The sequence below is a fragment of the Notamacropus eugenii genome, chromosome 2 (genome assembly GCF_028372415.1).
Source record: "Notamacropus eugenii isolate mMacEug1 chromosome 2, mMacEug1.pri_v2, whole genome shotgun sequence".
NCBI lineage: Eukaryota > Metazoa > Chordata > Mammalia > Diprotodontia > Macropodidae > Notamacropus > Notamacropus eugenii.
Window position 1 is genome coordinate 377,948,038 of NC_092873.1, and position 24,340 is coordinate 377,972,377.

The 24,340-nt window shown below is 43.2% G+C and overlaps 2 protein-coding genes across 2 annotated transcripts; one reads left to right on the forward strand and one right to left on the reverse strand.

The window, feature by feature from the left end:
- Positions 1-5,474: 5,474 nt before the first annotated feature.
- RAB13 (RAB13, member RAS oncogene family) lies at positions 5,475-13,317 on the reverse strand. Its single transcript, XM_072637753.1, has 8 exons — positions 12,986-13,317; positions 11,917-11,977; positions 7,335-7,395; positions 7,001-7,078; positions 6,772-6,861; positions 6,484-6,549; positions 6,329-6,379; positions 5,475-6,205 (listed from the first exon to the last, which is right to left on the reverse strand). The coding sequence occupies exons 1-8, from the start codon at positions 13,266-13,268 to the stop codon at positions 6,125-6,127; spliced, it is 771 nt and encodes a 256-aa protein (XP_072493854.1). The 5' UTR covers positions 13,269-13,317; the 3' UTR covers positions 5,475-6,124.
- Positions 13,318-20,326: 7,009 nt separating this feature from the next.
- Positions 20,327-24,206, forward strand: RPS27 (ribosomal protein S27). Its single transcript, XM_072637782.1, has 4 exons — positions 20,327-22,728; positions 22,946-23,054; positions 23,427-23,537; positions 24,128-24,206. The coding sequence occupies exons 1-4, from the start codon at positions 22,723-22,725 to the stop codon at positions 24,154-24,156; spliced, it is 255 nt and encodes an 84-aa protein (XP_072493883.1). The 5' UTR covers positions 20,327-22,722; the 3' UTR covers positions 24,157-24,206.
- The last annotated feature ends 134 nt before the right edge of the window (positions 24,207-24,340 follow it).

A 24,340-nucleotide genomic window follows, 5' to 3' on the forward strand; every position in this document is an offset into this window, starting at 1 on the left:
TCCCTCTGTCCCAATCCCCCAAAGAAGGGACAAGTATTTAGAATTTCTGCAGACCTGCATTGTCTGCAGGACTCAGTGCAGAAGTGAAAATCCAACTTTGTTCCTCTGTGTCCCTTACTATTCCTTCTTGGTGCCAAAACTCTACTTTGCTGCTCTCTAAAGGCTATGCGATTCTCTAGAGAGCCCTCACAAATATTCAGTCTTCCCCTCCGAGAGGAGTCCACAGCATAGCCCCTCTTCTTTGCCCCTTCTCTTCCTGTTACTACCTTTTTCTCTATGGCCTCAATTCTGATTTCCCTGCCTGGCTGTTGTACACTTACCCTGTAGCTCTCCAGTTTCCCTTTAAATGAATAAGTACAAGGGTGTAGCCCAGATGTACAAGAAATCGTCCTTCTTGTGCTATTAAAAGAGGGAAAGGCAAATACTCAGGACAAGAGTACATACTTCATCCAACATTTAACCTTGTTAAAGAGACACTCAGAGGGATTCAGGGAATCATATTAAGTAGGTTCTAACTGAGTATACCATATACATTCAAAGTTCATATGCCCACATTTGACAAGAGCCTAGATTCTCTAATCACTAACTGACTGACTGGAAAGAGAATTGGTTTGTGGTTGCTGAAATACAATATTAAATTTGATTTTTTTCCACCTCCAAAAAACAAATAAATTTCTCTTTGTTTCTGACCCTCCTAGATAAAGGATGCCTGTTGCCTAGATTATCACATACAGTTGGATGGACTGTCCATATAACTGGTATCTCAGCATACAATGTAGATGGACAGTTGTACAGGAAAAAGAAAGGGCTAGAGTGCATTTGGGAAATTGTGCAGTGCTTTTGAAAACCCCAAGTTTCTCATTGAAGTGTAATCTCATCATTTTAATGTGTTGTCTCTTTCCAGAGATGCTTTGCAACACAGTTTCTGATGCATCAAAATTTTAATAAATTGGATGAAATTTGGAGGGATGTACATATATATACACACATACACACATGAAATTTATATACATATACATACATGTGTATATACACATATAAGTGTGTGTATGTGTATATGTATACCATACCTCTCCTGATAGACTCTAAGTTCTGCTGTGTTACCTTGTTGCTACTTTCACACCAGACTACCAGTGACGATGTCTGGAAGGAGCTAAGCCACTTGACTCTCATCTTCTTCCTGCCATTTTCCTTCTGACCACTTCTTGCCCATTATGTCTGGGAAGGATATGTCAGTTGACTGTGCCATTGTTCCATACACTATCTTTGTAACTTCTCAGACCATGAGTCTCTTCCTAGCCCCCATTCCTCTCTAAGTGTTGTCTCCTCTGTGCTATTGGTGTGTGAGCTTCTCGAGGGGAGGCACTGTTTGGCTTTTCTACTTGTATCCCCAGCTGCTTAAGCACAATGCTTGATACATAGTAAAAGCTTAAGCAATGCTTTTTGCTCATTCATTTATTTATTCCTTGAGGGCAAGGACAGGATTATTTCATTTTTGTTTCATATCATGGTGCCTAGCACAGTGTCTGGAACTTAGGTCTTAATAGATGCTTGTTGACTGATTTATTGAAGCTTTAAGAGTATTTGACCAATTTGACCCTCCTAGCCCCAACTACTTCTTTATACCCTTGAATCTATAATGTCTCATTCTCCCTCTTGTTCACTTGTTTCTCCTCTGGTATTCAGACTGCTTTCCAAAGCTTCTAGCTTCCTGAATGGGAGAGCCAATACTTCCCTGATAGATCCGTAAACATCTGTAGCTCACGTGATTGCTCTTGTTTACGTAACCTCAACTGTGCTCTCACTGCTGCTAGGCTATTTTGCCCTACCTCCCTTATCAATGCACTAGCCCTCTCTCCACAGTGCTCCTTTTCATCTCCCCTCAAACCTCCCAGGGCTTCACCCCTCCCTACTATCTCAGCTGAGAACCTTGCCTCCCTCTTCTCCCCTCTTCCTTATCTCCTATCACTGATAACTTCTGCCACCATCTCCTTTTTACCCTTGCTTTACATGATGAAGTGGTCTTACTCCTTATGTAGGCTACCCTCTGTCCATTTGTCCCACTCCATCCCTTTTCCTTTTCCAGTCCTCTATGTCATCCCAATTCTTTAACTTATTTTCAATCTCTCCATCTGTTCTTACTCATTCTCTATATTGCCTATAAACATGCCCTTTTCTCCCCCATCCTGAAAAAATTCTCTCTCGACCCTTTCATCCCAACTCCCATCCTATATCTCTTTCACCCTTTGTAACTAAATTCCTCAAAAAGGTCCTCTACAATACATACCTCCACTTTCTTTCTTCTCACTCTCTTCTTAACCCCTAAAAATTCACCTTTGGACATCATTCCACTGAAACCACTCCTTCTAAAGTTACTAATGATCTCTTAGTTGCCAGATCCAATGGCCTTTTCTCAACCCTCATTCTCCCTGACCTCTCTGTAGCCTTTGGCACTGTTGATCACTCTCTCTTTCTTGATACTCTCTTCTTTATAGATTTTTGGTACACTCCTTCCCCCCACCTGTCTCCTGGTTTTCCTTCTCCATATCTGACTTCTCCTTCTCTGGCTCCTTTGCTGGATCCTCCTCCAAATCATACCCTGTTACCATAGGTGTCCCTCAGGGTTCTGTCATGAGCCCTCTTCTCTGATCCTTCTATACTACTCCACTAAGTGATCTCAGCTCCCATGGGTTTAATTACCATCTTTAAGTTGATGATTCTCAAATTTACCTTTCCTGCCTCAATCTCTGACCTCCAATCTCACATCTCCCACTGCCTTTCAGACATTTTCAACTAGATGTCTGGTAGACATCTTAAACTCATTATGTCCAAAACAGAACACATTATCTTTCCCGCCAAGCCTTCCCCTACCTCCTACCTTCCCTATTGTGTTCGTCCTTCGTTGTCGAAGAAGACCATGCCATCAGAGACATGATGACATGACTTGCACTTGACTTTGTTTTGAGTGAGGGAGGGCTGACCTTCCCTATTACCATAAAAGGCAACATCATCCTCTCAGTCCCTCAGGCTCAAAACCTAGAAGTCATAGTGGATTCCTCACTATCTCCCCCCACCCCATTCCCAAACTGTTTCCAAGGCCTATTGATTTCACCTTTGCAATATCTCTCTAATATGCCTCCTCTCTCCTCTGACACTGCCACCCCTCCAGAGCAGGTTGAGAAAACTGAAGCAAACTCAAAAAAATCCCTCACTTCTTCATACTCCAATCCATCCTTCATTTAGACACAAGAGTGATTTTCTTAAAATGCAACTCTGAACGTATCACCCTCCCCTATTCAATAAAATCCAGTCTCTCCCTATTGCCTCCAGGAGCAAATACAGAATGCTCTTTTTGGCGTTCAAAGCCTTTCATAACCTAGCCCTCTCCTCCCTTTCCAGTCTTCTTACACCTTACTCCCTGGCACTTGGGAGTGAGACTCTCATCCTGGCTGTTGTATGAACAAGACTTGAACAACCCCTTGGCTCGGTGCATTCTCTCTACCTCCCATGCCTGGAATGCTGCCCCTCCTTCATTCTAACTATTCCTGGCTTTCTTTAAGTCCCAACCAAAATCCCACATTTTACAAAAAGCCTTCCCCAACTCTTAATTCTAGTGCCTTCCTTTTGTTAATTATTTCCTATTTACCCTGCATATAGATTGCTTTGTGTATATTTGTTTGCCTATTGTCTTTCCCATTAGACCATCAACTCCTTGAAGGCAGGGTCTGTCTTTTGGCCTTTTTTATACCTTTACTTTTAGCACAGTGCTAAGCACAGAGTAGACCCTTAATGTTTGATCGATTGATTAACCCAATGATCTTTACCTGTCCTGAGCAACCTCCAAAAACTGAACACATGCCTTATGTAACCTCGAAGTTAGCTTCTGACTCTTTGGTCTCAAGTTTTAAGTACTTTCACTGTCAGATATCAGTTCTTTGCTAATTACTTGAGTTCTGGGCACCACATTACACAAAAAAATATTGACAAGCTGGAATATGTCCAGAGTACAACAGTCAGGATGTTTGGAGGCCATGGCACATGAGGAATGGGTGAAAGCGATATTTTCTGCAGAAAATTTATGGCGGAGGTGGCATGGTGGGGAGAAAGGGGTATTGTAGCTCCATTTGAAGGGCAGTCTTGCAGAAAGTTTAGCCTCATTCTGCTCAGTACCAGAAGACAGATTTACAGGTTCAGAAGCAATGAGTAGAAGTTACAGGTTTAGAGGCTAGGTATGAAGAAAAACTTCCTAACACATAGAGCTGTCCAACAGTGGAACAGGCTGCCTCCAGAAGTAACAAATTCTTTCTCACAGGAAGGCTCGGGGAGACCCTGGATGAGTGCTCGTTGGGAATTTTGCACACAAGATTCATGCTGAGTTATGGATTGGCTTCTGGGCTCCCTTCCAGTCCTGAAATGGTTCTTATTATTTGGGGTGAGCATATCAGCAGACCAGGTCTGTTTAGTTTCCTTTGTCTGATGCTTGATACACTCACCATGCACAAGGAAGTAATTAGTAAAAGCTTATGGGTAAAGGTAGAGGCCAAATCTGGTTCTCAGGTCCCAGGATCAAAAGGCCAAACCCCATTCTTACCCTTCTTTTTTACTAATCCCGCTGCACTTTCCCTTCTTCCAGAAAGCCTCCCTGAGCTAATGCTTCAATATCAAAGTTGGAAAGGATTTCAGCAGCAATTGTACCACCCATACCTGACCAAGGATGCCCATTGATGATACTCAACTTTCCCCGAAGACTTTCTCATTGTTAGGAAGTTTATTATTAGATCCATTTTATAAATGAGGGACAAGCTCAGAGAAGGTGGGACTTGCCCATGGTCACAAGGACAGCAAATATTAGCACTTGGATCTAACTCTCTTTTGGTGTCTCACATTTTTCCATTTGGCCATTACTGCCTCCTACATTTCCCCTAGTTGTTCCTGTGTCCCTAATGCTCGGTGGCCCAGCGGAGTGAGCTCTGTGCCTGGAGTCAGGAAGAATGGAAGGCAAATCCTGCGTCAGACACTGTGCGACTCTGGGCTTCTTCACTTCAGTTTTGTTTTTTGTTTGCTTCATTTTTCTCAACCATAAAATGGAAATAATAGCACCTCCATTCCAGGGTTGTTATGAGGATTGAATGAGATATTCACAAAGTGCCTAAGTAAGGCTACAGAAATGCTGGTTGTTATTATTAATTATGTTTTCAGGTCTATCTAGCAAGATCCTCTCTTTGTTCTGATGGTATTTCCCTACTCTGGGATGAGTTTAGTAGTTCCCTAAGAGTGCTGAGGACATGGGAGAAATGGGGAGAAAAAGACAAGTCAACAACCATCTCCATCTAGTCCTTCCCAGTCTCAGTTTCCAACTGTGAAATTGTTCATCGATGGACAGATGAGCTAGGTTGTAGTGGTGAGTGGGCTAGAAGGGGCAGAGGAAATGATAAAGACCAAGGGGGGAGAAGGAAGTATCAAAAACAAGAACATTTGTGCAAATGTTGGTCTTTAATGCTAAGATAGACATTTCAGGCTTAGAGTGATAAGACAGAGTCCCCACTCCCCCATTTTTGGGGAGGGAGTGCAGAGGGAGAGAGAGGACTGAGCTAAGCCAGCTAAGCTCCCTACCCCCACCCAGACCCCAGGGAATGACCCAATAGCAGAAAGAAATCTAAGTATATACACTTAGTGTTTGTGTAGAGATTTGGAGGAGAGGAAGGAGAAGAGGTCAGGAAGGGTACCCCTACCCCAGGGGGGTACATCTCTCCTACATCTCTCTTCATTTCACTTTCCCCATTCCCTTCTCTTACCTCCTTTGCTCATTTCTCTCACTGTCTCATTTTCTACTTGCCCTTTTTTCAGTTACCTTTCTAATTTGTTTCTCTCCTTCCTTCCTTCCTTCCTCTCTCTCTCTCCCCCTCTCTCTCTCTTTCTCTCTCTCTCTCTCTCTCTCTCTCTCTCTCTCTCTCTCTCTCTCTCTCTCTCTCTCTCTCTCTCTCTCTCTCTCATATCTCCTCCTTCCCCTCCCAAATCTCTAAGGCCCCCAGACAATTCCTCTTCCTTTTCCCTCTCTCTTCCTAAAACCCAGCAGGCCCAGCCTGTGGGCCAGGGGCTGGAGGACTTGGGTCATCCGCAGCTTTTAACCCAAGGAGCACTTGGTCCCGCTCTTCTTCTCACAGCTCTTTAGATCAGTAGTTGGCGGGACCTTGTTGCTGTTGCCCTGTGGGAAAGAACAGTCTAAGTGAGGGGGTTGAGGTAGTGGAAGATTTGGAGGGTAACTGGGATGCCACCTTCCCAGGGCAGGAGCTGTATGATGGCCCCCACTCCCAGAATACCAACTCACTGATCTCCGACTCGACTTGAGCAGTATGTCCCGGGCCAGAGAACTGAAGGCCTAGAGGAAACAGGGAGGGAAAGTGGTAGTTATGGGTGACATTAGGGTACCCTGAGGTGGGAAGTGCAGCTGACCCTCCAATTCCCTCACCTCCCAGTCCTCACCTCATCCACATTCAGGCTTGACTTAGCACTTGTCTCAAAGAATCGGATACCATGTTCTTGGGCCAGCTTTGGGGGGGATGAGAAAGAAAAAGGATGGGTTATCCCCATTCCTTCCTTATTCTGCACTTGAGTCTCTGGGCTTCTTCGTGCTCCTCTATTCCTTTCATTCCTGCCCAGCTCTTCTCTCCCAACCTGCATTCAACCAGCCCCAGTCCCAGTCATCCCCCCACAATCTTTAAGGATCTTCCCTCCCTCCTCCCAGCCTGCTCTTATCCCCAGGCCTCCTACCTTCTCTGCCTGTTGTCTCTGCACCTTCCTCTTCACCTCCATGTCACACTTATTTCCCAACAGAAGGCGTTCCACCCCTGCTGAGGCATTCTGGAAGAATAATGGCGAGAACCACGGTGCTCTAAGAACTCAGGACCTTTCCCCTGGGCCAGCTTCTCTGGCTCCTCTCTCAGGCATTCCCAGGTGCCTTCCCAATAGCCTTAGAGGTTCCCTTTAGTGAAACACAAACCTCCTTGATGCTTTTCATCCAGTTCTGAATGTTCTCAAAGGATTTCTCATCTGTGATGTCATAGACAAGGATAATACCCTGGGAGGGGTGGAAGACAGAGAGAGAGAGAGAGAGAGAGTGAGAGTGTCTTTGGGGCCACTCCCACAAACCTATATAACATCCTTATAAACTCTAATCTAAATCCCAGTCCACACAGACCTTCCCTTTCACCTATACTCTAAGACAAATTGCCATTTTCCCTGACTGCCACCTATTTTGGCCTGAGATTCCCCCATTCTAAACTTCCCACCCCTCCTTTCTTGCCCATCTCATGCTCTGCCTCCGCATTTCATACCATGGCCCCACGGTAGTAGGCAGTAGTAATCGTCTTGAATCTCTCTTGTCCTGCTGTGTCCCTGGGTGAAGGGCCAAAGAGAGAAGGATGTTAGGATATGTATTTCAAGATACATGCTCCCTCTACCAAATGGAAACATATCTCAAGAAGCTTGAAATTAGAGTGGAGGCAGGAGATAAGGGAGGCAAAAGAAAATATTTAAGGAAAGCATGAGGCAGAAGGAAAAGGAAAGAGGCATCCCTAACTCTTTTCACCCTCCTTGATTGATTCTGCTGCCTAACTATTCTTCATAATCTCTGCTTTCATCACATCATTCCCCCAGGTCAAAAGTCTTCAGTGCATAGAAAGATAATATTTGTAACTCCTGAGACTTTTCTCAGTGTTTGGATAGGTGGAGGGATTTTATACACACACACACACACACACACACACACACACACACACACGGAGCACAGGTTGAGTTGAATCAGAGGGGATGATATCTATAAAAAAATAAAATTAAGGGGTGAGAGAGGAGTGTATTGGGAGGAGGTGGGGAGAGGTGGGGGGGAGGTTATCACTTATAAAAGATAAGATCTTTTTCAATGCAGGAGAAAAGGGGGGAGGTGAGAGGGAAAAAGTGAAGCTTACTCTCTTTACATATATAACGAGGAGATAACATGCTCACTCAATTTGGTATGAAAATCTATCTCACACTACAGGAAAGTGGCAGGGGGAATGATAGAAGGGAGGGCAAATGGGAGGAGGGAGCAATTAGAAGTAAATGCTTTTGGGAAAGGACAAAGTCAAATGAGAGAATAGAATAAAGGGGGGACAGGGTAGGATGGAGGGCAATATAATTAGTCTTACACAACATGACTATTATGGAAGTCTTTTGCAAAACAACACATATATAGCCTGTATTGAATTGCTTGCCTTCTCAGTGGGGATGGGTGGGGAGGGAGGAAGAGAGGGAAGTTTGAATTCAAAGTATTAGAAATGAACGTTGAGAACTGTTACTGCATATAACTGGGAAATAAGAAATACAGGTAATGGGGTATAGAAGTATATCTTGCCCTTCAAGAAAAGAGAGAAGATGGGCATAAGGGAAAGGTGTGATAGAAGGGAGGGCACATTGAAGGAAGGGGTAATCAGAATGCAAGGTGTTATGGGGTAGAGGGAGGGGAGAGATGGGGAGAAAAATTGGAACTCAAAATTTTGTGGAAATGAATGTTGTAATCTAAAAATAAATAAATAAAAAACCAAATGTCTTCAGTGGCTCCCTATTTTTCCCCATTCAAATATACAAATGGGTCAGTGATATAATCAGTGGGCATGTTGCCTCCTACGATGCCAAGCTCAACAAATCAATGGCTACCCATGACCTCCCATAGTTTTGCCATGGGATTCCACCCAATGTTCTGGTGTAGACCTTCCTGGCTGCCTTTCTTAAGTAGGTTCCCATTGAGGATAATGGATGTCCAGTGGTCATCCTTTGTTCCTACCACATGATCAGGCCATCATTCTCTTCTTCTCCTCCTCTTCCTTTTCTCTTCTTCTTCCTCTTTTTTTCCCTCCAGGATCTCTCTTATAACACCTTTTACTCTGGTTTTTCTTTGTAGTTCCTTGCTTGTTATGTGCTGAAGCCTGCTAATCAACACCCACTATATGCCTCTTCATTATCCTCTGGTTGACACTCATCCTTAATTCCACTGAGACTGTTGTGTTCTAAGACTTGCAGCCATATCACAACATTGGTATTAAAACTATGGGCCTTTGTTTCTGGGAGAAGTTTCAGATAATTAAAGGGTCTTCTCAGTTTCCTGAAGGCAATCAACCAATCAGCCCTTTACTTCTGTTCAATTCTGTTTGTTGTCTATTTGCACTGCTTACCATTATATATTAATAACAATGACTACATGAACAATAATAAGTATTTACATAGTACTCCAAGGTTTGCAAAGTGCTTCACAAATGTTACTTAATTTTATCCTTTCAACAACCCTGTGAAGTAGGTGTGATTATTCTCATTTTACAGATGAGGAAACTGAGGCTGAAAGGTTATCTCCATTGTTCTGTCTTATGAAGAATCTTGAATTTAATATTGATATACATGTAGGACACACTTATATGTATGAGGAACAGCCTTTAAAGTGGCAGTTTGCTCTTCCAAATAATAATACAACAACAAGAATAGGAATCTATTCTTTTAGATCTAGGTAGTGCAGTGGATAAGGTACTGGGGCTGGAGTTAGAAAGACCTAAATTCAAATCCAACCTCAGAAACTTACTAGTTGTGCGACCTTGGGCAGATCATTTAACCTCTGTTTGCCTCAGTTTCCTCAAGTATAAAATGAAGATAATAATAGCACCCACCTCGAGAAGTCTTCTGTGGATGGAATGAGATAATATTTGCAAAGCTCTCAGTACAGTACCCAACACAATACAATACAACACAACCACAAGCACTGTACAAATGCTTGCTATTATGATTAGCCTAGTCAATTGTGCAGTCACACAGATGTGCTCTGCCATGGACCATTTTGGCTTGTAAAATCCTGCCTGTTTCTACTATATTAATATCCCCATTGAGAATGCCCCAGATACATGTATTGATGATTCTCATAAAAACTTTATATAGACGAGAAAGTAAGCATATAGGTTGGGAGTTTATGTCCTCTTGGCTGTTGCTGGGTTTTGGTTTGGTTTGGTTTTGGGTATTAATATGGTCCATGATTTTTTCCCCACATTTCTGGTATTTTCCTCTTCTTCAGATATCTTTTGTGTCAATCTCTCAATTCCCTCACCACTTTTCCATCTCCAGCACAGACCTTCTTTATATAGACTTGATCTAACTCAGATGCTTCTCCCATCTTTAGTATCATTAGTGCCATTTTTTCCTCCTTTATAGGCACAACTAAAACTAAAACTACTCTCCTTGAGGGTGAAAAAAGTTCTTAGTAAAACTTTGCAGATCTTTTCCATTTTTCTTTTGTCATCCTCCTTGCATTTTTCATTTTTAAAGCCTTTTGGATGACTTTGCTTAGTTGGGTCCCTCACCAAGCTTTCTTTAGACTCGTTTTACCCTCTGCTACTTCTCTGTTTTGTGAGATGCTCATAACCTTATATTATCATTTTACAAACAAGTTTTTATTATAAATAGATGTTGCTTTTGGCTGCCAAATCTCTCTTCTTAGCAAGTAAATCAGGTCAAGGGTTTATTAAGGTGCTTTTCAGGATCCTTTTGTCTCTTGATTATGGCAACATTTACATAAGTTAAGATTTTTTATGAAACTATTGCAGTCTGTGTCTGTACCCTTTCTTATATCCACATCCCAGTGAATCCACCCAATATGTATAGAGAACTTTCTTATGTCTCTCAACATCCTGGGGATACCAGCGGAGTATAAGTGCTCTCCACTGATTATCCCTTACCCCATCTTCTTTTTTTCTCTTAATTTCTTTATTTATGCTCTTTTCAGCTTCTCATTCATAATTCCTCATTTGTAATGTGCTGCAGCCTAGCACCCACCATGTTCTTTTCCTTTTTTTTTTTTTTGGAGGTAATCAGGGTTAAGTGACTTTCCCAGGGTCACACAGCTAGTAAGTTTCTGAGGCCTTTTGAACTCAGACCCTCCCACTCCAAGGCTGGTGCTCTATCCACTGTACCACCTAGCTTCTCCTCACTATGTTCTTTTCCATTGCCTTCCATGTGGTACTTAATTTCAATATATTTCAGTCTGCACTCTGAGGCCACTGTCTCTCTATCTGTAAGTAAATAGCATGTTTCATCATGAGTCCCCTGGAACAATGGTCCCATTGTGTTGATTAGAGTTAGTAAGACTCTCTAGGTTGTTTATCTTTATAGTATTGTTTTTAGTGTATAAATTGTTCTCCTGGTTCTGATCACTTCACTTTGTATCAGTTTATACAAATCTTCTCAAGTTTTTCTAAAACTATCCCCTTCATCATTTCTTGCAGCATAATAGCATTATATATCATATACATATATGATATGTATCCATTTAAATGTTTTATCTTATTATAGTCATCACAAGGTCTAGGCTTGTCAAGACTTTTTTTGAATTGTGACACAAATCCAGTTTATTAGCTATCCCTCTTTGATTTGTGTCATCTGAAAATTTTATAAGGATAATATCTATGCCTTTCTCCAAGGCACTGATAAAAATATTAATTAACAAAAAGCCCAACATAGATACCTGGGACATTTTTCTAAAGACCTTCCAGGTTGACATGGAACCACTACTAAGTACTTACTTATTCATGTGTGTTCCATGGATGGTCCCTAAATATATACTGCCTTCTCTTGCACGCTAACAGCTTCCTGTGTGTTATCTTATCTTCTCAGACTGTGAACACCTTGAAAGCAAAGACACACCTTATGTCTTCTCTGTCCTTCACAGTGTGGATGATCAGTAAACACTTGATTATCAGAGAGATGGAGACATAGGAGTCAGAAGGAGAGAGGCAGGGAATTAGGAGAGATGAAAAACAAGTGGAGGGAATGATTAAGGGAGAGGCTGAATGAGATTTCACGATGGGAATGTGGAAGAGAAAGCTGGGATTTCAGGGATTTACTCACCAGACTTGAAGTTTTATTTTCTTCCCTTCAATGTCCACGGTTCTGATCTTGAAGTCAATTCCTAGAGACAGAATAGGTATGTTAGAGTCAAGGTGGTGAGTTGGAAGGTGGGGAGAGAAGAAGGATATTAGAAATCCCCTTCCTCATCTGTAGTCTTGCGGGGGAGCAGATCTGGCTTCAGAAGACTCCTCATATTACTGAACAAGGGGAGTTAACATGAGCTGTTCTTTCCTTTCCCTTCTCTCTTCTCCTTAATACAATCATCTACATCCCTGGTTTGTGTGCATGTCCTAGGGAGGACAAACGACATTATTCTCATGCCCTCAGTGGAAACTTGGGTGCATACCTCTGTGTGCTAGGGACAGAATGAGTCACCAGGCTGAGTCAGAGACCCCAGGAGCCCTTCCCCCAGTTTCAGCCTCCCCACTAGACTCCTTGAGGATTCAGAATGACAAATTAGGTGCCTTAACCTCCTCCTCTTGAGAACCCACCCCACACCCATCCTATTGGATTGAGAAGCAGGGACACTATAAGACTTAGAGGGTTGGGATAAGGGATAGGAATAAGGGCTCTGGGGTATTTCTGGCTAGATGGCATATGGAGAGTGCTCCTCAGGATAATTAGAAGAATTAGGGCTTGGGATCAGGTGACTAGGGGACAGGAGTTTGGGAAACAGGGTTGGAGGATCTGAAGTAAATTAAAATGGTGTGAAGGGAGGAAAGCAGAGGATGAAAAAGAAGAGTGGGGGATGGGAAGTTGAGGGAATGAAAAGTTAAGAATACTAAAAGATGGGCCTAAGAAAAGGGGGCTTCTGGGAACTTGAAGTGATGCTTAGGGACCTCGGGGAGGCTGGGGCTTAGAAATCTGGGTAATGACTGGGGAGAATGCGGTGGAGTGATGGGGAACAAGGACTGGGGAAAGGAGTTGAAAGACCACTCCTGAGAGGCTGAAAAGTTGGGATAATGGAAAAGGGTGTTAACTGGTGATCTGGGAGTCTTTGAAAAGTCGAGGGCCAGAAGGAGGGGTCTGGGGGCCACGTGGGGTCTGTTGTCTGGGCCGGTGGGCTCACCAATGGTGGAGATGTAAGTGCTGTTGAAGTTGTCCTCGGCAAATCGAATGATCAGACAAGTCTTGCCCACCCCTGAGTCCCCAATCAGCAGCAACTTGAAGAGGTGGTCGTAGGCTTTAGCCATGGCGGGCACAGGGTGGGGGTGGGGGAAAGGAGCCTGGCACCCAGACACGGCCCGGGTGCAGTGGGCAGACAGAAGGAGAAACCCAGGGGCCCTGGGCAGGAAGAAGTTTTCCTCCCTCTTTTCTCTGGCTCCAGGAAAGAGGAGAGGCGGCACCCTCATGAGCCCCACCTCCTGCCCGCCCACCCCACCAGGGCCACTCTGGAGGCCGGAGCTGCCTTCGCTTCTTGCCTCCCCCGCCCAGTCCAGGCAGGCTCCCCCTCCCCATCCTCCTCCTCCGAATGGCCTTCCCTCCTTCCAACCCTCATTCCTCCCACTCTGGGGAGGGGGGGGGGATGGGAGGATTGGCTATGAGAGAACTATAGGAAATAAGTTGGGCTTAGGAGGGAAGAGTGGAAAGCGGAGGAAAGTAACTGGTGGAGGGGACAGATGTGGGGAAGCTGGTAGAGGGAGCAGAGAAAAGTACAGATGGGAGGGGACCTGGGCATGAGTAAAGGGCAAGGAGAGAGGTAGAGTTCTGGGCTGCTACAGTGCCGGGACTCCTGATTCTGGGACTGCCGTTCCGGGGAGGAGGCCGCAGAAGTTGGGGGGGCCCCAGGGAAGCTAGGTACACATTTCTTGGAAAAGTTCGCCCTCTCGTGGCCAAAGATGCACATGAATGCACATGACGGACACAGAGACTGCTCCAGCCGTCAGGGTCTGCGGGAGTCTCCCGGGGTAGGGCAGCCCCCTGGGCCTGCCTCTCTCATGGGCTTGTGAAGAAGGTGATTTGTGAACTGCAACGTGGCGAGCTACTGTCATCGTTATTCTACTGGGCTGAGACCCAGAACTAAGAGGATCACACTGTCAGTTCTTTCCTCTCGGATGTGCGGAGCAGTTAGCTTGGCCGGGCTCCACGGCCGCCAGGGGGCGTGCCTTGTTCACCAGCCATTTTGTGAATGTGCGGTGTGGGCATCAATGAAAATGGGATGACAGACTGCAGATACAATGTATAGAGGCAATTCCGTCACTGCTACTAAGTAGCATCGTCTTCTACACAAAGGACAAAGAATATTCATTGGGGGCAAAGAGGCAGTCTTTGGTTTTATTGTTGTTATTAGCTACTCACACTTGCCTTTCTTTGTATCGGGCACGTAGTAGGTGTTTAATGAATACTTAGCTGCCTCGTTTACATAATGATTTAAGAAAGCTTCACAACAGTCATGTGAGGTGTGTGCAGTTATTACCCCCGTCGTTCAGGTAAGGAAGCTAAGATTCCAAGAGGCTGAGGGACCCGACTACCCAAATTAGAACCTGCAGCAGGATTCCAGCCTGGGTTTCACAGCTCCAAGGACTGAACTCTAGGCACGATGGCATTCCGTTCAAGCACCCTCCAAACACCTGCTCCACAGTTCAATTCAATAAACATTTAGTAACCACTGACTTCTAGGTAATGGAGAAGTTTCAAAATTGAGATAGAATAACATCCCTTTCTACATGGAATTAAATTCATTTAAAAATATTTGTTTTACTCAACCAAGATCCACTTTCTTAAATTTTTCCCCACCTCCCCAATTGAGAACATGAGAAAACAAAACCCATTGTAAATATGTACAGTCAATCAAAACAAATTTCTATGTTGACTATGTAAAGGAAAAGCACAATTGTCTCATTTTGCATTTTTTAGTCCTTACCTTTTTGGCAGCAGGTGGGTAGTGTGTCCTCTGGAACGCTGGTCGGTCATTACACTGATAAGAGTTCATTCAGTACAATAATACTGTTACATTTATTTTGCTCAGTTAACTGGAACCCCCACAGAATCTCATTCTTTGCCAACTCAAAATCTTTTTGTGCATTTTTAGAGTTTGTTTTGCTTAGGACTAATCCTTCCCTTATCTTCCCTCTAATTCCGCCTTCTCTCCTTTCTTTTCTATTTCTGTTGAGTGAAATATATTTCTTTATCCAACTCTACTATTTATTTGTATTATTTCCTCCACTGATAGTTCAGGTGCTTATGCTTCCCCTATCTCTGTCTCTTTATTTGTATAGACTTATGTCTGTATACTTCAGTTATGTGAGATAATTTCCCTTAATCTTCCTTTCCCTCCCTCCCCCCAAGTGCATTATTTCTCTTTATCTCTTTCTTTACATTTTTTTAAAGCTCATCTAGACGTAACAGATTCACTCCCAGGCTTTCACTCTAATTAAACTCTATGACTCCTGAAGATGACAGAATTCAAAAAGTACACATGGACCATCTTCCCATGTTAGAATGTAAGATGTTAGACCCTTATGATTGAGGTTTTTTTATGCTTACCTTTTCAGCTTCTCTTTACTCCTATGTTTGAACTTCAAAGTTTCTATGAAATTCTGACCTTTTCATCAGGAATGCTTGGAAGTCCTCTATTTTATTAAAGATTCCCTTATAAGATGATACTGTTTTGCTGGGGGTAAATTATTCTTGGCTGTAAATCCATATCCTTTGCCTTCTGGAATATTATATTCCATACTTTTCACTCCTTCATAGTAGTGCCTGCAAAATCATATGCAATCCCATCTGTAGTTCCTTGGTACTTGAATTCTTTCTTTTTGGCTGCTTGAAGTATCTTTTTTTTTTTTTTGGAAATTCTGGATTTTGGCTATAATGTTCCCGGAAGTTTTCATTTTGAGATTTAATTCAGGAGGTGACTGGTGCACTTTTCTATTTCCGCTTTACCCTCTTCTTCTAAGAGATCTGGGCAGCTTTCCTTTAGGACTTCTCGATACGTGATGTCTAGGCTCTTTTGGGTCGTTGGCTTTCAGGTATTCCCATGATTTTTAAATCTTTTTTCTTAGTCTGTTTTCCAGGTCAGTTGTTTTTTTTCTTTTCTTTCTGTCCTTTGACATTGTTTTAGTATTTCTTTTTGTCTCATGTTATCATTGACTTTTATTTGGTCCATTATAATTTTCAGGGAGTTTGTTGTTTGGACAAAGTTTTGTTATTCTTATGCCAACCTATTAATTCCCTTTCCAATTTTTTCTTCTATAACCCTCATTAATTTTCATTTTTTCTAGTATTTTCATTTCACTGATAAAAATATTTTCTAATTCTTTTTTTAAAGTCTTGCTTCATCTTTTATAGGAATTCTAGTTAAATTTGTGACCAATCTGAGTTTTCTTTGAGCCTTTGCTTGTATATGTTTTAATATTATTTTTTTTTCTTTAGGGCTTGTGTCTTGAGTGTCTCTTTAACCAAAATAACTTTTCATGGTGAGATTCTTCTTTTTTTGTTGTTGTTTGTTTGCTCATTCTTACTGTCTACTTTCTGACTTCAGGCTTGATGTTAGGGTCAGGCTTCACTGTACTTCTGGAGGGAAGTCTTGGGCTAGTTCCGTTGCTGCTTTCTTAGAAGTTTGGAGCATTGATATTCTGCTATTCCAGGCTTTAAAGGACAGTTCTAACTGGGGACCTGCAAGCTTTCAGTTCTCCCAGAGTGGGTCTGATCTAGGGAAAAGTCCAATGACTGTCCTCCTTGTTAGAGCTCTGCAAGTTCTTGCCCTGAGTTTGGATCTCAGCAAGAGTAGAATGTTGCAGGGCTCAGCCACTATCAGACTGCCTTGTTTATTCCTTTACAGTCTTTAGACTGTGTCAGAAGCTGGTCTGCTCTGCTACTGGGGTCTGAGCTATACTACTGTTGATTTTTTCTGAACTTGCTTCATACTCAGTGCATAGCATAGGGCCTGCCGCTACTCCTGCCCTGGGCTTTCTTAGTCTACCTTGTATCTGTGACCCAGAACTGGGTAGTGAGGGACAGAGCTTCCAGTTGGCCCGTTCCCAATCCCTGTGTGAGGTCATGATGCCCCATTATGTGTGGGACCTCCTCTTACCCTTGGGCTGGGCCTCTCTTTGCATAATGTCTATGGGAAGGGTGGGTACAAACTTATAATACAATGGTAGTGAAGCACATAAGTATTAGAAATACTCATGACCAAGGCACCTAACTCACAACTATGGTAACTTCAAGACATTGAACTCAGTTCCTTTCTTTGTAAAGTCCACACACATTTGAATGTACCTGCCTTTTTGGAAAGAGATCAGCTGGGCTCCCAGGATTTGTTCTTCTCTACAGATTAACTCTTGATTACCAGAGCTAGCTTTCTCATGAGTCCATAGATGGATGTATCTTTTCTGCTGCCAGAAGTCTATGTCTTTGTGTGTGCTCTGCTTCCTCATTTTAGTACTTACTGTGTGCTACCGCTATAAATACAAAAGAAAGGCAATTCTTGCCCTCGTTTTGAAGAGATTACATTCTAATAGGGGACTATAATACCTATAAGGAAGTAGGAGGTAGGGGAGGGACATTAAGCACAGCCATAAAGTAGTTGATTATAACACTCTTTCCAGGGGCAGTGATAGCATTGATTTGATTACTGTTCAGAGGACATGAGGGAGGTGAGTGATTCTAGAGGGCTCATGCTAAGAGATTCATACTGGATAGGTCCTGGTTTCCTGGTAGATGGGCTGGATGGGATATAGAAATAGTCTGGGGCCAGCTAGATATAGTGATTTAGGTGAATTTGCCTTTGTGACTCACCAATTGGGATGGCTGAATCCTAGGTAGAGAACCAAAAGGAAAGGAAATAAGCATCAATTAAGGACCTACACTGTGCTAAGTGATTAACAAATATCCAGTTTATCCTCACAGTTCTGAGGATAAGTGCTATAAAATCCCCATTTCACAGTTAAGGAAACTGCAGAAGGCAGAGGTTAAAGGACATGGCCCAGTGAATGACTATTCACTCAATTAACATTTATTAAGAACTTATTATATTCCACACACTGTGCTAAGTAGTGTAAGTGAGTGAAAAGAGAAATGTCTAAGCTGAGGTCTCTCCTTAAATGTAGGTTTGGAGTTTATGGCCCCCTCTTCCAATGTGAGAGGCAAAGGGTAGTGATAAAGTGCAGTACCAAGGCTAGTGAAATGTTTCAGGAAAATGAGATTATCCTAATAATGAACTGCTTGGGGAATGGCCTGTCAGAGAAGTCCCAAAGTAGGGTAACCAGGTGAGAAATGAAACCAAATTTGAACTCAGGCCTCTACATCTAGTGTGTGTGCGTGTGCGTGTGTGTGTGTCTGAAGTACAAAGTGTTCAGAGAAAAAAGGAGCAAAGAGATAAGGTTGAAAAATTAGGGTACAGCCTCATTATGGATTGATCGCTACTAGGTGAACTAAGGAGTACAACTGACTCTGAAGGATGGAGCAAGTCATTTAAGGGTTCGAATCAGTCAGAGTGATATGGCTAGATTTATGCATAAGGAATATTACTCTGGTAATAGTGGGAAGGATGGAATAGAGGTGGGAAGACGTGGTAGGAATTATTACCATAGTCACAGAAGAGTGATAATGAGGAGTTGTACCAAGGTGGTAGCAGTAGGAATAGAGGGGACTACTTATTATATGCCAGGCACCATGCTAAGTACTTTACAATTATCTTCTTTGATCCTCACAACAACACTTTGAGGTGAGTGCTATAATTATCCCCATTTTACAGTTGAGGAAATAAAGGAAACAGAGGCAGTGACTTTCCCAAGGTTACACAGCTAACAGGTGTCTGAAGCCACATTTGAACTCAAGTCTTCCTGACTCCAGGCACAGAATTCTATCCACTGTGCTACCTAGCTACCTCCAATGTGAGAGAAATTGTGGAAGTAGAATGAGTAAGACTTGATCAATTGAATATGAGAGATGAAGGAGAGGGAACAAAGACACTAAGGTTTTAAACATGAATGGATCATGATGCTATTTCTTGGCCTTTTAAGATGTATACCTGCAAACCATTCTCAAGAATTTCTACTCAGAAATCCTCTTTACTCACCTGTTTTATGATCCCCAAATTGGATTATCTCCTTCTAGTTTAACTTATATCTGAAGAGGATTACCCTCTACATTGTCATCAAGCTTCCACTTGAAGACTTCCAGGTCTGGAAATTATTCCCAAATTCCATTCTACCTTTGGACAACTTCGTTAGGTACTTTTTTCGATATCTACAGGGTTGGCTTCCCCTCCTCACTAGCTCAAGGCACTTTTCTCCTGTCCAGCAGTTCAGGGAAATTCCTTCCCCATGTTTTATGGATGGATGATCTACCTAGAAGGTCTTTGAAGTTGACTTTTTAATAAATACCTGGTGATTAAATCTCTTCCATCCTACTAGAGCCACAGCATTACTTTGGGAGCTTTTTCAGTTACAGGATTATAACTGCTTAAAGGGCAGGGACCATGCTTTATAGATTTTTGTAATCCCCACTGCACTGTGCACACAGGAGATGCTCAATACATTTTTGTGGACTGTTAGAATGAATTAATTTGTAATTTTCACATCAATAAAGTACCTATCCCTGTTCACCAAGCCAAACTGAATTCAGTCTTGGTATGTCCTTGGTATTGGTAATTGCTTTTTTCCTTTATGTTTTACTTGTGAACTTTGAAAATACCATATAAAATGAGAACTGTAGAAGAGGATTATATATGTAAATGCAAATCTATATTATGTTGACCTTATATAATGTATTTAAAAAAATACAATTAATTCCACATGAAACATACAAAGTTGTCCTGTTCATTTATGACTTCTTCTGACTAACCTATTTCTTCTTCTTTCCTATTCCTACCTCTCCAGTCCCTTTCATCTCCTCATCCCAACTGGGGAAAAAACATAACCCTTTTTAAACAAATAGGCATGGTGAGGCAAAACAAATTCTCATATTGTTTCTACATGCAACTGGGAAGTAAGAAATACAGGTAATGGGGTATAGAAATTTATCTTGCCCTACAAGAAAAGAGAGAAGATGGGGATAAGGGAAGGGAGGGGTGTGATAGAAGGGAGGGCACATTGGGGGAAGGGGTAATTAGAATGCATGGTGTTTTGGGGTGGGGAGGGGGAGAGATGGGAAGAAAATCTGGAACTCAAAATCTTGTGGAAATGAATGTTGAAAATTAAAAATAAATAAATAAAAATAAAAAAATCATCTAACACATTCTTTATTGTGGAAGTAAGATTAATAAATCTTTATCAAGTGAGTGAAAAATTTAAAAAAAAAACCAGATTCTCATACTGGCCATGTAGTAAAAAATGTATAGCTCATTCTGCATCTTTAGTCCCTAATCTCAGAAGGTAAGGTAGCATGTTAACTCGTTGGTACTCTAGAATGGTGGTTGTTCAGTACAATGATCACAATTCTTAAGTCTTTCAAAGTTGTTTTTCTTTATATTTTTATTTTATAAGTTGTTCTGGTTCTGCTCACTTCAATCAGCATCAATTCTTCTAAGTCTTCCTAGGTCTATGTCCTTTTTGTCATTTCTTATGGTGGCACAATATTCCATAGCACTCATATACCAATATTTGATCAGCTGTTCTCCAATTGATGGGCGTCATCTTAGTTTCTGCTACTTTAAATATTTTTGTACACATGGATGTTATTGCTTTTACTCTGCCCTACGCCCTTCCTGTGATTACTCATCTACAAAAGCACATCTAAGCCCTGATCTTTTAGTAAATATCTAGAAAGTAAGAACCACACCTATCTGGTCACCTCTATATAGTAGCTATCTAGGGAAAGGCACTTAACAAAGGCTTTTTTTGGTTATTTTTTGGGATGATCACTGGATCTCAAATTTCTGGCTGATTTACCTTTCAGAGATCACCCTGTCCATCTATTTCTTTTCTGTCATCTGAGTTTTTCCCTTAAGTTAAATGGCCATTTCTGAGCTCACTAGGACAGGTGAGGACTCTGTCTTTTTTCCTTTCCTCCCTCAGTGATGTCAGACCCTCAAATAAGAAAAGTCTGTATTGGACCTAACCTCTTTCCTGCCCTTCATTCTGGATTCATACTGGAAAGCCTACTTTAAACTTTAAACTCGACATGTCCAAAATGGAACTTGTTATTTTCTCATTAAAAACATTCCCTCTTCCTAACTTCCTTATTATTGTCAAGGGCACCATCATTTTCTGTCACCAGGCTCACAATTTGGTGTCATCTGAAATGCCTCACTTTCTCTCATCTTACCCCTTTCCACATATCTAATCTGTGGCTAAGTCCCATCTATTCTACCTTCACAGTATCTTTGTATATACCACCTTTTTTCTTTTGACACTGCCAACATCCTGATGCAGGGCCTCTTAACCTTACATTGGGACTACTGCCCTAGCCTCTAGCTGGTCTCCCCACCTCAAGTTCTCCCCCCACCCAGTGCATCCTCCACTCACCTATCAAAGCAATCTTCCTAAAGCACAGGTCTGATCATGTCATAGGGTATCTCCCCCTCCCACTTCATTCAATAAATTTCATTAAGGTTGCCTATACATTGGCCTCCTTGCTGTTGATGTAACAAAACACTCCTCCTTCCTCATCTCTACCTTCTGGCTTCCTGAGCCTCCTTCAAGCCCCAGCTTAAGTTCCAAGCTCTGAAAGATTTTGATTTCATTAAACATTTTAATTGATGCTCCGAGACAACCATGTATAACCGGGACCTAACATGATGGAAATACAAATTCTTCATTAGCTTCCTTTCACAGTGTGGCTCTTTGTGATATAACAGACAGCTGCAACCAGTACAAAATATTACAGTTGTCACAAGATGGACTAAACTGTTATAATGGCAATCCACTATGAGATGAGATTGCTGCCTACCAAAGTGATTCAGTAATGGATGGGCTGCAAAGTCAGTGCTCCTTTGGTTAAAAAAAATCAGGATATGCACACATGCTCAGGTCCTTGAGATCCAGCTGATATCTCACCTCCCGCAAGAAGTCTCTTCCAGCCCTCAGGAACCTTCTGAAACTATTCTGAATTTGTGCTTTTATAGCTGGTTTGTACACGGCTGTTCGTATGTCGTCTCTCCCACTAGGCTGGAGCACGGTAGACGCTTAATTGACTGCATTAGCTTCACAGGGTTCTTGCAAGTTGTTTCTTGAGGGCTGGGACTGCCTTTTGCCTTTCTTTGTGTCGTCAGAGCTTGGCACAGGGTCTGGCACATACTTGTTGCTCAGTCATACCTGTGACCCCATTTGGGGTTTTCTTGGCAAAGACACCGGAGTGGTTTTGCCATTTTCTTCTCCAGCTCGTTTTAAGATGAAGAAGCTGAGGCAAATGACTTGCCCAGGGTCACGCCACTGGGAAGTGTCTGGGGATACGTTTGAACTCTGTCCCCTGCGCCACCTAGCGGGCATAAAGAGGGCGCTTAATAAATGCTCATCCTCTCGATTACTTCTGGAACTTGTTCGGCCAGTTTCTGTCCGTGGCGTGCTGCTCAGACGTCAGGGGGTGCTAAATGCTGAAGGCAGAAAGCAGGGAACCGGCTAATTCACCGACTATTACCCTGAAGCCCCATCTAGGACCTTCTCAAGATGTCGGCATGAGCACCCCAAATGGAAGGCGCCGTAGAGACACCATAATATCTCCGGGCCTTTCCTCACACGACCGCCACCCTTTGGAAGAATGGCACCTTTTGCCATTAGGTAGGCAGGCATAGATAAGAACGACCTCCTCAAGATGGTGGCCTGGCGAGGCCTATACGTCACTTCCGCCCCCATGGCCTATATAAGGAGCAGGATTTCCGCTTTCGCTCTTTTCCGGCGGTGAAGACCTGCCCGCGCCGACATGCCTGTGAGTCGCCCGGGCTCCCACGGAGCTGCGATCCGTTTGCCCCCGCCTCGTTTGCGGCCCGCGGAGGAGCTCCCTTGGTTACAGCCCCTCTTACAGCCTTAGCTAGGCGGGCAGCAGCGGGTGCCGCGTGCACGAGGGAGGAGACGGGGGCCCAACATGGCGGCCGCTGCCTTTCTCCTCCCGGTGGTCGCTAATCTGTTCCTCCCCCCCTTCGCAGCTCGCCAAAGACCTCCTGCACCCCTCCCCCGAGGAGGAGAAGCGGAAACACAAGAAGAAGCGCCTGGTGCAGAGTCCCAACTCGTACTTCATGGACGTCAAGTGCCCCGGTGAGGTCCCGTGCGGCTGGCGCCGCGTGCCCCGGCCAGGTGCCCCCTCCTCGCCGCGGGCATCGCGCGCCTCGGTGATGGGGCCCACTCCCTCCCTGGGCTTCCGAGCCCCCCTGCTCACCCCCCGGCCCCTGGGTGGGCGCGCATGCGTCAATGTCGCTTCCCGGGGATGCTGCGCCCGGGAATGTTAGCAGCCCGGTAGTTTGGGGGGACGGACGGGGGATGGGCTGGCAGTTAACCCGAATGATTGTTTTTGATAGGATTGAGGTGTGGCCGGACTTTTTAAAGGCACTGTTGTGCCGGGTTTGTTGGGGGGCACTGCTTGTGGCTGAGGAAAGGGGACTGCCTAAACTGGGGGTGTGTTCATTTCAGGGTGCTACAAAATCACCACTGTTTTTAGCCACGCACAGACGGTGGTCCTCTGTGTGGGATGCTCCACTGTGCTCTGTCAGCCTACAGGAGGCAAAGCAAGACTTACAGAAGGTCAGTGCTCTGGTGGTTTCTGAAATGGGTTGATTTTGATGAATTCTGTGATGAGGAGCGGTTAAGAAAATTGTAAGGACAGATTCCTGAAAACCTCATTTAAAGAAGTTTTAAAATTACCCCAGTGACTTTGGAGAACCTCACAACTGTCAAATGAAAGAGGGGAATAGAGAGACTTGGAAGGATGGGGAGGTTGGGTCAAAGCAGGAAAAATTAATTATTAGGGTAATTTTAAAGTTTTTTTTTTTTTAATTTAAAAGGGGTTTATGGTTCAGCCCTGTCTGACTTTTTTGTGACCCCTTTTGGAGTTTTCTTGGCTAAGAAATTGGAGTGGTTTGCCATTTCCTTCTTCAGCTCATTTTACTGATGCAGACATTGAGGCAGACAGGGTTAAGTGACTAGGCCAGGGTCACACAGCTAATTGACTGAGGTCTCATTTGAACTTAGGAAGAGGCGTCTTTTTGACTCCCAGCTCAGCACTCTTTATCTACTGCACCACCTATGGTGTCCCTGGGGTTAGAGTGGGTAAATTTATCTTTTGGCTTAAGGTAACTAAGATGACAGCTAACAGTTTACTACTTCTCTCCCAGGATGCTCCTTCAGACGGAAGCAGCACTAATGACTCAAGATGAATGAGGAACTGTAAAGAATAAAACAAATTTGATACAATTTTGTTCACTGTCTTTCTTCCTTTAATGTTGTGAGGGTGGCCCTATCACTAGTAAACATTAAGGACTAGAGTTAGAAGGCTGCAACATTCTTTGTGACAAACACTGGACCTCATCCTTTAAGAGAATAAATTT

Bases quoted from the DNA above. Each gene is read 5' to 3' on its own strand.
- RAB13 (XM_072637753.1), bottom strand. From the start codon at position 13,268: ATGAGGGTGCCGCCTCTCCTCTTTCCTGGAGCCAGAGAAAAGAGGGAG. The intron at 6,862-7,000 runs GTTTGTGTTTCA...TTATTCTTCCAG, and splicing joins GGATGAAAAGCATCAAGGAG to AATGCCTCAGCAGGGGTGGA. The intron at 6,550-6,771 runs GTAGGAGGCCTG...TCCCCCCCAAAG, and splicing joins AGAGACAACAGGCAGAGAAG to CTGGCCCAAGAACATGGTAT.
- RPS27 (XM_072637782.1), top strand. The intron at 23,055-23,426 runs GTGAGGTCCCGT...TGTTCATTTCAG, and splicing joins CATGGACGTCAAGTGCCCCG to GGTGCTACAAAATCACCACT. The intron at 23,538-24,127 runs GTCAGTGCTCTG...CTTCTCTCCCAG, and splicing joins CAAAGCAAGACTTACAGAAG to GATGCTCCTTCAGACGGAAG.